This window comes from Hemibagrus wyckioides, linkage group LG07 (assembly GCF_019097595.1).
Source record: "Hemibagrus wyckioides isolate EC202008001 linkage group LG07, SWU_Hwy_1.0, whole genome shotgun sequence".
NCBI classification, from domain to species: Eukaryota; Metazoa; Chordata; class Actinopteri; order Siluriformes; family Bagridae; genus Hemibagrus; species Hemibagrus wyckioides.
The window spans coordinates 7,328,228-7,341,904 of record NC_080716.1 but is presented as its reverse complement, the minus strand read 5'-3'; the positions used below and the strand labels follow the sequence as shown (position 1 = coordinate 7,341,904).

Here is a 13,677-nt window from a genome sequence, read left to right as displayed (position 1 = left end):
TTCAGTATTTGAGTTACATGAATGTGATTTATGTAACAGCACATAAACACAGTGGAGCCTCAGGTACAAATGTGCTCCCTTAGGAATTTACGCCTTAAGAATTGAAATTTTGCAAGAAATTTGCATCGGCATACGAAACATTTTTAGAACTGAACCGAACGCCGGCTAAGTTGTGTGTATGTCCGGGAGCCGTTCTAAACTTGTTTGCATCAGTGGAAAAACAAGCAAAGTCAACCAAAGCGAGTTTACAATTTTTTTCAGTCAGCGAAAGCTGTTTCGAAATCGTTAACCTACGATACCAATGTTGCCTTCGGCATGCGTTCAAAGGCTATGTGATTTTTTTCAGGCATTTTTTTGTTGACAGATTGGTGGCATGGGTGGTCTGTTCTATTTTTAGCTCAAGCTTGGTGGCACGACTTCCTGTGAGGACCCTTGACATGGAACGCTTGGCTTGGGTCAGTTCTTTGTAAGCAGCCATACAGTTTACGTACGCTTCGTATTGGGAATATCGGTAATATTTTTAGATTGCTGGAACGGATTAGCTGCATTTACATTATTTCTTAAGGGAAAATTCATTTCGCATAAAATAATTACATCTCTCCAAGACAGACCAGGCCAATTCTTGGACTCCTGGACACAGATGGCTGTGGCATCATGGGGAACCTCATGAGCTCATGAATCTGATGATATGTGAAAGGATTTTTTTTCCCACTACGCACAGCTCTTAATAAATCTGTGTCCACTTTACATTTTCTAAAGGTTTAAACTGGTATTAAAATCTGCACAAGTTTCAGGGATCATATCTGACAAATACGTGTATGATATTGTAAATTGACTTGAACACAGAGGTGTCATTTAGTTTGCCAGTTTAGTTTTATTATTATGTCTTTCTGGAAACACGGCATGGCTAGCTCCATTTGTAGGATTTCTATCAGTCTTAAAAAGCATAAAACATTTGCTAAGTTAACTGCTAACAGCTTTTGTGTATCAAAAAATGATCAATTCAAGCTATTAACTTCTTTACATCACCTGAGCTGATGCACCATAGTCAGTAACACTCGCAGAAGGTGTATTTTTAAAGTAATTTCTTTCCCATACATAATCTGTGTAATTGAAGGTGGGTTGCAGTATAAGGTAGCAGCAGGTCTAGTCATTTTTTCAGTTTTTAAGTAATTCAGATAGGCTTTCTGAGTAATAGACACTGACAGTGTGCTCTGTGCTTGTGATGTTTTTCAGGGAGGAGCTGATGATCTCCTCGTCCTTTGACAGTCTGGAGGTTCTGCTGGACTCCTTTGGTCCAGTGCGAGACTGCTCAAAGGACAATGGCGGATGCAGTCGCAACTTCCGCTGCATATCTGACCGAAAGTTGGACTCCACCGGTTGCGTGGTGCGTATTCTGTCCCTTTCTCTACATCCTACATGTTTTTGCAGGAGTTTTATTTCCTCTGTTGATCTCTGTCTTCATCCATTTTTTTGTTCTGATTAACTTCTTTATTAAGCACAGTGGCATGAAGAGAAGATCAACATCCATCAATATAAATATCAGCTTCAGATCCGGCGACAAATCCCTGGACTTTTGGCTTTATTATTATTCTTATTATTATTCTTATTATTATTATTATTATTATTATTATTATTATTATTATTATTATTATTATTATTATTATTATTATTATTATTATTATTATTATTATTATTATTATTATTATTATTATTATTATTATTATTATTATTATTATTATTATTATTTCAAAGTTTATTCTTTTGAAGGTTCAACAGCCATGAAATGAGGCAAAGATGCTGTTTTTTCTGTCATCTGTCTGATGTTTAATGTCATTTCAGTTAAACTTTTTCTTGCGCTGTGATTATAGCACTTGTCTTAAGTTGATAAGACTTTCTCACTCTGGTGTTTCATCCCATCAGGGTTTCAGCAATCCCTATATAAATATATTTCTAACACAATTTTCTTGGCTAATTCTGTTTCCCAAAATATAATTCAGTGGCATAGTTAAAACCACAGAGCGCCTGACCAGACAGTTCCTAAGCGTACTGTGTTTGTATAATGTACATGGCCTTTCTTTGTCCTGTGATCTTCATGTCTGACCACACATTCACACCCACATGAAAGTAAAAACCTCCCGCTCGCTCCGCTCTCAAGTCCCAACCAGATGGCCTTTCTGGCAAGCTTTCTAACACGCTAAAACACCAAAGAAAAGCCCACAACATTATATATAAATTATATATCTAATCAGTCACAGCTTCTGATTCTGATTCTGATTGCATTTGTGTGTGTGTGTGTGTGTGTGAGTGTGTGTGTGTGGTTTATCTGGTGTAAATTCAGGTGCTTGGTGAATAACATTTACCATTCAACAGCAATTTGATGTAATTTTCTACCCATTTCATTTTTTAAATAAAATAATCTTTTACTGGCTAATGCTATTAATATCTCTTTTCAAACAGATCAGGAGGGCAGATTAAGGAGAGGGCAGTAAACCACTTCCTTTTGTTCTTGCCAGGCAGGTGAAGGCTACTAACCTGCTGCTCAAGGGGAAAAAAATCATTATCCCAGAAGCCTATTAAACTGGGCAGGCATTATGTAGCCCCATTTAGCATGAAGTAACAGGTTTAGTGGCCTGTGTTAAGAGTCTTCAGGTTCAATTATGTGACCGACAGCATAGCTAAGGCTTGGAATGTCACTGCCCTGCACATTGGCCACTTTGATGGCTTCTTGTTCATTTTGTTCAGAATTTTGAGGAACAAGGCACTATTGAGCCACTTTCGATTTCGATCATGCATTTCCCAGTAGGCAGCTCATACATAATCCTGTCATTTCATTTTACTATGTTCAATAAGAAAAGAAAAAAAAGAGCATTAAAGATTACACATCACATTGCCATGACCATGTGAGGATTTCTTCAGGTCAGACTTTTTAAGACTGATAGAAATCCTACAAATGGAGCTAGCCATGCCGTGTTTCCAGAAAGAAATAATAATAAAACTAAACTGGCAAACTAAATGACACCTCTGTGTTCAAGTCGATTTACAATATCATACACATCTTTGTCAGATATGATCCCTGAAACTCGTGCAGATTTTAATACCAGTTTAAACCTTTAGAAAATTTAAAGTGGACACAGATTTATTAAGAGCTGTGCGTAGTGGGAAAAAAAAAATCCTTTCACATATCATCAGATTCATGAGGTTCCCCATGATGCCACAGCCATCTGTGTCCAGGAGTCCAAGAATTGGCCTGGTCTGTCTTGGAGAGATGTAATTATTTTATGTGTCAGTCAGAGCAACACTATCCAGCCATAGGTGTCTGTGAGATCAGATATAGGGAAGAGGCTTTCATCTGATGTGAAACATGTCTGACTTCATGTGTCTCAGAGGAAGCATGGGTTACACTTACACTGTCCTACTGTCTTGAAAGATATTATTTATTACACTGTATGAGATGATCCCAATAAAATCTTGGCCGAATTCTACAGTGGACTGTGAAATCACGTGGTCTACATGTCAGATAATATGTAAATAAGATCCTCTAGACCTGCCATTAAAACAAATGAGTACATTCTGCTTACATCATCAGTCAGCGCAATCTGAGCTCCTGCACAGAATGGAGTCACAAAAACAGAGACATTCTGTGAAGCATTCTATGTTTTCTGTACATTAGCATGTTTTGTTTATGATATTTGAGTTTTGCATAATCCTACATCACTCTTCTACTGGTGGCATTTAGATGAGCAGTTCTGAAATTTCAGTCGAGAAAATTAAGCATCCCAAATGAAATATCATCATACACATTCACAACAAATGTTCTGTATCCTGTTGCTTGATTGATTTTGGAAAGCATGTAGGCCAGCACTTGATTGTGAGGTGGGAGTTGACCACAGCAGCTGCCAGTGTACCCAGTGCACATATCTATCTGAGTAGACAGAGAAAATTTGGACCAACTTCAAATACAAAAAGAGAGGTATAAGCTGTGCTTCAGAGCATGTATATCTGGCCACTCCTAGTTTTTTGCCTTTCACTTGTTTGTTAATTGATCATCTATAACTTTGCTGATTATTAAAATGAGTTTGATTAATATTATTTATGTGTTTACAAATATAGTATTAATGATTGTTTTAATAAACATTTATATTCATGTCATAAATTATTAATGGAAAATTATTAATAATAAAAAATATGGCGTGGTTGGACAGAAGTGCAGGTGAGCTTGTATTTCTGCAGGCAGACAGATCCAAAAATGGCAGGCAGAAACAGGTGCAAGATCAGGCAACCCATAAACTGTGGTAGCAAGGGCAAGACCAGATACAGTGGTCCAAAAGCGAGGTGAAGGCAAAACCCAGGATAAACAGATACAGAGACACGACTTGGTAATGGAGAAGAAAAAATGGTCTCGTCACAGACTTAAGCACGGCATGTGTACTTCACGCTGAGCACAACACACGAGGGATAAATTATATACATAAATTGGGACATAAACTGCACTCAGCTGAGATTAATCATGGCTGCATCATTACAGGGGCAGAGACAAGACATAACAAAGCTGACATAATCACTGTGGGCTGCAGACTGCCACACACGCTGTACAGCTCGGCTCAGTGTTCGGCACAAGGGGGGAGATTCATGACTGTAATATTAAATACTGTTATTCGAGAACTTAGTATTTGCACATTGAGATTATTTGATTATCTCATCATCCCACACTATATCTCCCATGACTCATGTTTCAGTGCTGAGAGAAGCATGGCAGGTTATGCACCTTTGCATGGAGTCCGCTTTATAAACTGGTTAAAACGTTAAGATATTTATCTAAAGTTTCTTTTTAGGAACCAATTATATCAGCTTGACTTGCCCAGAACTTTTCTTCTCCAAACATCACTTGGCCAGTGGCGTGTGCTGATGCAAACACAATTTAATTAGTTCTGAAATTGTGGGAGATATCTAATATATGTAATTATATTACACCTTTGTATTTTTGTGGTTCCTGTGAAATGCTGTCTGTTGTAGGATATATTTGTGCTAAATCTAAAACACAGCTAATTACGTTAGCATTTTTACCGAGTTTAACGTTTCATGTGGCTTCGAGCTGTTGTTCAGCCTAGAACTGCTGAATATCACTGTGAAATAAGGTGTTATAAATGATTAATACCGTTCACTCATGCAGTGTATTAATATAGCGGGAATTTATTTGAAAAGTGCCCTCATGGGTCCTTTATACCACATGGGCATTGCTTTAAATAATTTATAAAACATCGGTGGGGATTTAATGAAGCGCTTATGTTAAAACTGGTGACGCTTGTGTTTTTACCTGAGAGAAAACAATTTTAAAAGATAATTGATTATTGGGATCTAAGATTTAAACTATCTAATAAGTAAATGGCTCTCACAATTAGTACATCTTACAGTAGGACAGTTATTGGGGCTACAAACTATTAGCGGTTAATGATAGTTTTGCTCACAGGTTTTGGGGGGGGGGGGGCTGCTGTAGATTCAAGAGGTTTATTTTCAGGTGCACAGTGAAAACACAGAGGTTTAGACAGTACACAGTAGACTCCCTTACACAAAAAATAAATTACAAAAATGTGAAAATCAAAAATACAATGGATACAGATTACAGCATACAAAAGTTAATAAATACAGTTTAGTAAATAAGTAAGGTTAATAAGTAGGCATAAGTAAGTAACGTGTATGTTACGTCACTGAACAAAACAATATTTATATTTATATAAAAAATCTGGACTGTAAATAAGCCTAATGAGTTATTAATTTTAACTAAGCTCTTTATAAAATTGAAGTAAATAATGTGGGCATGTACTCTGTATTGAACAGCAGTGCAGAGGCTTTTGAATGAATTCTTGCATATGAAATCAACTCTGCTAAGTGACATGTTCGTTTTCTTGATTTAGCCTCCGTTCATGTTTTGGTAAAAAAAAAAAGAAAAAAAAAGACATTCCATGTGGGGAAAGCTAGCATGGAGAAGGGAAGAGACAATGACTCAAAGAAACTGTTTGTTGCTCTGTTCTGAAGTCAGACAGCAGGTTATTAAGGTTCATATAAGAATATAAAAGGAAATAAATATTCCATGATGCAGCACTATGTTTATCTTAAACCTCCAAATCTGTTTTCCAACCAGATATTGAAAACTGAAAGACTAGATCTGTCTCCACAATATGTCTCAGTCGTCTTTTTTTTGCATTGAAGGCACATTGACGAATTTGTAAAATGCCTCTGATGGGAACCCAAAAATGACAGGAATGAGAATGTGGTGCACACACTCGCACAGGTTTTGCCGCTAGGTAGCTTACACTTACAGTCAGGTACATCAGCCTCCCGAGCCCCGTCATTCCTGAATCACATGAATTTGGCAAATTTTAATCTTCCATCCCCATGGCAAGTTTGATGACATTTAGGTTTGTTTTTTTTTTTTGCTAGATAAAACTGCCACCTCAGCAGTGACTATGCTAGAGCATGGACTTATTCTTCATAATAGTTGTAAATGCATGCATGAATACTTCTGTAACATAGAAGAAATAGACGCTGACAATACATTTCCCAAAAGGTAAGATTACAGGTGTCATAGGTATCATAGAAGATAGCTGAAGATTTAGGACTTCATCATTGTTCTGTCAGTAAAGTAAATCCTAATTTAGGATTAGTGGACTAAATTCATTCAGTCTCATACAGTGGATTTATGATGATTGGTAATTGAGATTCATCTGTCTTTCATGTAAAGACAAAAGTCAAGCACATAAACCTAACTCAGTGTTGCTTTAGATCATATTTAAGTATTGTTTTTTTATATTGTGAAGGCTTCAATCAAAAAATGACATTAGAGATATTTCTCACCCTGTTCACACCTCACCTTGTGGAAAATGAAACACACTACCTCGCTGTCCCTGTTAGCCGATGTAGGTTCCATCTGTCGCATTCATAGCTTGATGTGTTGTAATTACTTGTTGACAGAGACTGTGTAAACGATGCCTCACATCGTCTGATCGGAAAAGCTCACTGGCTGCCTCCCAGTGAGTGCCGTTCCACACGAATCAATTAACACCCTGTCTGAGGACAGCAGCATCATCTTTAATATTGGAGTCAGCGTGAGCAGGCACTCTGTGACCCACCTCACTGATGTACGGCACTCCTGGGGAGAGCTAGCAGCACCTTCATTTAGATTAAAGTCTGATAATCGCTAAATGATGATGTGATTAATTGGTTCTTTTTCCTCCGTCGCAATTGGTATTGCGGAGAGAGCTGTCTCATTGCTGCCTGCACAAAAAAATAAATTGGTCCCCGTTCACACCTAAACAAGACGGCCTAGGGTGCTGGCAAAGAGGATTGCTTTGATTTGCCACGCTAGCAAAGACAGATGCTGGCATCATGCTATGTAAAACTCAGGAGATTGAGGAGCCTTAATGATTAGTCTTTTATGATTAGTCTTTGTATTTTTTTTTTTTTTTTTAAAGTTTATAGTGCATTAAAAGAGCAATGAATAACATTCATGCTTCATGTGCAGCACTCTTTTCTGGATGCTATAGAAAATAGCCTTTTTTTAGCCTGTGATTCACTCTGAGCCATTAGTTATATTCACCTGCGCTGCTGCTCCAGTCCAGTTTAAAACTGAACCTCATTAGGTTTAGCTTCATTAGGTCCTCATTAGCATCTGAACGTCAAAATGTCCAATCTGAACCTGTTCTTCAACGGTATTCAACTAAAATTTGTGGCAGTTCAGCTACACAGAATTCACAATCATCCTCTTGAAAGGCACCAACAGTTTAGCTTTTAGAGATGTGGTGATTCATGGCTGTAAAAAGGACATCAGTTTGTCAAAGTGCTTCTGTTTTTCACCCTGATGCTTCACATTTCACCGTACCGCTCTGTCCACTCATGTTTATAACATTCTGTTATTGTTGTTACCTTTTTTTTTTTTTTTGCAAGAAGCATTTGTCACAAGTCATCACTTTAATAATCAGACCGTAGAGGGGAAATAAGAAAAGAGCTATAAAAAATCTTCGCTTTCCCGGTGAGCTTCCTTCAGGCAAATCATTGACACAAATACTTTAGCACTACTGAGCGTCTTGAAAGTATCGTCAGTATGAACCTTAAAAAGAAAAAAGAAAAATCAATCAATAAAATCTATAGGATCCTTGAGATTAGTTCTCCAGGAGTAGAACTTTGGTCAGGTCTAATTTGAACCAACTAACCTCACTAGTCCATCATCAGCATGATCAGGTTAAAAGTATACTTGGCAGGTTAGATCTCCACGAGCACACCGCACATTGCTCCTTAAGGCAAGATTTAAACCTGGGGCATGTGGAGACAGAAGGTCATCCCATTAGTCCATCTATCAACAGCTCTTGCTGCTAAGCTGTTCTCAGTTCTCAGTTAAGACTCTGAAAGGTCCTGGGAGTGCATGCTCTGTGGGAGAGAGGCTACTATACAATGCTTTTATAGAGCACCACCATGTTTCCATCCGAAGGTGGCTTTGAAGGGATTTATCCATTTCTGTCACTGTCCTGCTGTTCGCTCTGCTGTTCAAGATGCCAGGACGTGCTAATTCTGGATTGTAGCCCCTAAAGTGACCTGAAATATAATTCCTGCTCTCCTGCTTAGAAAGACATATGGACACTTGTGCTAAGAAATTCTCTGCCACGCTGAGGGATGGTGAAGCTGAAGGTGTTCACTGCTCTTGTTTTTTAAATGTATGATGTTTGCTTGGCATTTGTAAAACAAAGTGCAGACATTTCAGGACAGAACAATTTGTTATGGTTATCTCAGTGAGCAGCCAGACATCTCATGATACTAAATCTGAACACATATATCTTTAAAGATGAATCTTTTATGTGGTTGCCTTTTTTACAGACAGAAATTTGTGTACAGCCTTGAACGTGCTAAACTAATCAATACTTTGAGTAATAGGGTTAGAAAAAATATATAAAAAAGTAATAAATTAGTGTAGGTGTTTAGGATCATCATTCATTACAGTTTTCATAACATGCTAGTTTATGCTTTGGGTAGCTGGGGGAGCTGGATGTCTACTTCCAGTCCCCTCCAAAAGTATTGGAACAGCAAGGCCACATGTTTGTGTTTTGCTGTACACTGAAGGCATTTGTGTTTGAGATCAAAAGATGGATATGAAATGATAGATCGGAATTTCAGCCTTCATTTTCTGATGTTTACATCTAGACCTACACCTTTTGTTCGCACCCACCTAAGTGGTCATAAATATTGGAACACTCCTAAAATATTGCAACACTCCAGAATGGGACACACAAAAACAAAAGATTTGGACTTTTATGAACATTTTCAGGGGAAACTTTCATTTTCTTTCATCGATTGTGAATTGATACCCAAATGATTGTCAGATTTTAGGATTGAATGATTCAATCTGATATCTCTTAAAAGAAAATTTTAAACAAATTTTGAATAATGAAAAAAATGAACAATGTAAATCTATGCATTTTAGCACTGTATGCATAAAAATTGCTACGAACAGACAATTAATGTTATTTTCAAATAATATTCAACACAGTTAACAATGTATTTAAAATATAAAAATTTATATTTTATATTCTTCCAAAGATTTTGACTGAATAAATAAAGTGTCTGACCTGGGCACTTTTGACTGAAACATAATGAGCTCTGTTATAGAAATAGAGCCTCTCTGCAGAGAAGTAGACCTCAAAAGTCTGAAAAAAATGGATTTTCCTGGCCTTTGTTGGTATTTGAAAGCTGCTGGAGAGCTCTTTTTAACCATTATAGCATGGTTGTCTAACTGTATAGTGTATAATGCGTGTAGGCCATTGCAGTCCAGAGCATCGTGTCACAATGTGTTGTTACACCACTAATAACTCACTCAGTTTTCCAAAACTGTAAACTGTAAATTTCAGAGGAATGATAAAAAAGACTAACAGGTGCTTTTTCAGGAATGGGTTGCAAAAGTCAAATGTTAGTTTAGAAACAGAATCACTGATGTAGATTCCAGTTCTTCACACTTGACTTTCTCCTTTTATATTTTCCTCGATCATAAATCTTTGTGAAAGGGCATTATCATAAAGACCCCTTTATATATATAAAAAAGCATTATTATAAAAAAGCTTTTTATATTATCTACTCCCACAGAATTGCTTTGATTCTATTGACCTTTCTAAATCTCTAGGCACAAAAGGAAGAAGCAAACAGAAAGCTGTGATCCAATCACTGTAAATGCTTTTTGACCCGAGCTCAGCAAAGGTGTATTACATTTCAGGCTTCTGGAAAAGGCTGTTATAGAATATTTGTAGAGAGGAAATGGGATGCTCATTGCTTCTTTGCTTAGAAACCCTTTACACATTTATGGATGCTGGTTATTGAATTCTGATTAGAAAAAAAGATGCCTGTAAAGGACTGTAGAAGATTTTCCCCATGGATTAAGCTATATTTTTTCATAAATCCCATCCTGATTGAATTTATAGCCAGTGAGCTGCTTCTGAGCCTTGGACAGCTCTGGATACTGCCATGGTTTGGAGTGGACAGGGTTTAGAGGGGTGTTGCATGGCTTGTTAGTAAATATCGGAATAATAGCCAATATACAGTATAATGGATGGATAGATATATTAAAAAGTATTACAAGTACTGTTCGATATGTAGTGTACATTACAATGCGGAATTGTACAATTTAAAGAAGTAGTTTTGATACATAATGATTTCTTAAACTTCGATTGACTACTGATTCGATACAGTTCAATTCAGCACTTATTAATTTGATTTCCCCTGTTTATTTTATGAATTTATTTAAAACAAAAAAATCATGTGCTATATTTCCTCTTAACTGTGTTTTAGGCTGATGGTATCCTACGTCTGTAACCTACTGAACCAGTGGTGATTTATTCATTGATAGAGACTTCAAAGCACTTTTGTTTGTTGCTCTGGATAAGGGCATCTGCCGAATACCAGAAATGTAAATGTAAATGATTCGGTTCAGCACCAGTACAATTGATTTAGATTGATTCAGCACTGTATGATATAATTTTGTTCAACACTGAAACAGTTTGGTTTAACACTGATGCAGTTTGATTCTTCACCAGTTCAGAGCTGATACAATGGAGTCCAGCTCCAAGCCAATAAGATTCAATTCGGTTAATAAATTGAACATTTCTTAACTGTTTTATTTTGTCTAAGAATTCTGTAAACAATCCTTGTATGAGGATGCACATTGAAGTATGACATTTTTTGGGTTGCCATTCTGAGATACATCAACTTGCAGTTTCCTGCATTTTCAAAAATCTTACAGAATCATTAGTGTTTGAAAGCATAATTTAGCAAACTGCCCTAAACTGTTTACAAAAGAAATGTGCATCCCAGCATACAGTATCTTCACCAGTACTCAGGTGTAATATAAAAAAAAAAAATACTAGCTCCTATTCAGAAGGCCTTTGCTGAGGTCCATGTGTTCTGGACACTAGAGAGAGAGAATATGAAATTTATACCTTAATGCCCCAAAGGCATGCCGAGAAATTTCTCCTATTCACCAGGCAGGAGTGCCTACTCAGAGTCAACCCATCAAAGTCCCCTTTGAAGCCAGAGCTGACAGAAGCATCATGTGAATCCGGGTGCGTAGTGCTGAGCAAAATTGCTTTGGGAGATGCAGAGAACGGTGTGAAACAGAGAGAGCAGGTGTGGAGTTGCAAAAGTGGGCTAATGTTGGAAGGGTGTATTTTCCCCTGTACACACATGTAATTGCAGCATGATTCAAAAAGCAGTATTTTGCAATGTCCTGTGCGACTTCATGTGTGCAGTTTCTGCTCTTGTATTTCAGTGCTAGTTGTGTAAGAGCTGTGTGGGTGGGCTGGAAATCATGTCTGAATTGCAGACATAAATACAAATCGTGACGGAATCTGCTTCATGTTTTATAGTAATTGATGACAAGTTGTGACATTTCTGCACTGGACTTTATTTATTACAGCACATGCGCAAAGTTTGATTCAATTAATTACCTATTCTCTCTTTTTTTGTTGTTTTTTGCTTCGTTTGTGTTCGTATCTTCGTAGTGTCCTCCTGGTCTGAGCCCAATGAAGGATGGCACCGGTTGCTATGACCACCACATTGGCATCGACTGCTCTGATGGATTTAACGGTGGCTGTGAGCAGCTGTGTCTTCAACAACTAGCTCCCCTTGAGGAAGACCCTACCCTTTACAATATCCAGATGTTCTGCGGGTGTGTGCACGCACACACACACACACACACACACATTCCTACATACAAAACTAGGTAATCTTAGTAATGTTAGTAATTTTAGGCAATACCATTAAGTTTCCCTGCTTGGTGTTTTTTTTTTTCCTTCGAAATGAAAGCTTTTAATGATTTACATAAAAGTCCAAACCTTCCAGGTTTAGCCTATCCATCTATATTAGGAAAGCTTTACTGCTGAAAATACTGTCAGACTTTTACACAGTAGGATATCAAGCATGGCTAAGCTGAGCTGTTAGTTAAACCTTTATCTTGTAAAAAAAAAAAAAAAAAAGCTTATACCTTCAGCTCCTGGGTATGAATGCCTTACCAGGAGGTTAAGTGCCCCTTTAAAGGAATATTATTGATATGAATGATTAATTAATTAAAACCTTTCAATTTCTTCCCAAATCTGTATTCATTATTTGCAGGTTTACTGATGATGGGGGATTTAGAGAGCTACATACATAACGTGTTTTTGAAAAGCATAAGTGCAGGTGATCAGTCTTTTGCACTTCTTTCATTAAATATAGAGGCACATTGTATGAAAGATAAGAGCTAGCCCCCTGTGCATGTTTCTAAATCCAGAAAAAAAGAGGTGCTGTGAGGATTGTGCCTTATAGAAGACGGGGAAATGCAAAAAAGCTTGAATGAGAAAATCATGCTATTTTAAGTTGAATTATTGTCAGACACGGTAATTAGCTGCTACTCGATTGTAACTAAAGAGTTGTGTCTTTGCTACATCACATTAAGGGCTCATTGTACTGGTTGAGCTGAAAAGGTGAATGCTGAATGTTGAGGTCAGAGCTGTATTTGAGTGAGTCACATCGAAGCTGTGTGCACTGTCCAGAGAAGCATTACCTGTAGGCGAAACACCACGGTTGTCTCTATAGAGAAACAGTGACTGTTCCAGTGCAAAGCAGTACTGCTTCTGATCATCTGTGCGCAGCTTTTTTCTGTAATAACTCTGCAATTATCTCACCGTTTCAAAGGCAGTACTACAGCAAGTAGCACTGTAGTGTTAAAAACAGGGCAGGAATGTGATCTGCTTTTCACTAATGTACAGCAGGTCTTTATCTCAGATTTCAAAAGATATTCCTCAAAAAAAAAAAATACAGAAAAATACTGTTTTGATACAGATTTTACAAGATGTCCAGATTCCACTATGCATTTGTAATCCTGCAGTATGTAGGAAGACAGTTGGGACACCCCGATCTTGATACTTATCTCCCACACATCATATACGTTTGCTAAAACTACATATTTTCCTTCACAATATGACATTATTAGTCTTATTTTTTCAACCCAAAACATCAACCTAGATCCCTTACACCTATTACAATTAGATATCTCAGTTTACTAGCTCATGACCACATTAAATTATGTTCACAGCTAACTATGTAAAGTGCAGAATAAAACAAAAAAAAGGATTGTCCTTTCCACACACTTGGTGCTCTCAATGG

General features: G+C 37.3%; 1 protein-coding gene across 5 annotated transcripts in view; it reads left to right on the top strand.

Moving 5' to 3' along the window:
- Positions 1–13,677, top strand: part of astn1 (astrotactin 1) — a 223,908-nt gene that overhangs the window by 117,295 nt on the left and 92,936 nt on the right. For all 5 annotated transcript variants that reach the window (XM_058395830.1, XM_058395827.1, XM_058395829.1 and 2 more), the window contains 2 exons: positions 1,237–1,387; positions 12,036–12,202. In XM_058395830.1, the coding sequence (XP_058251813.1) occupies positions 1,237–1,387; positions 12,036–12,202 (318 nt within the window). The remainder of the gene's footprint in view (positions 1–1,236; positions 1,388–12,035; positions 12,203–13,677) is intronic.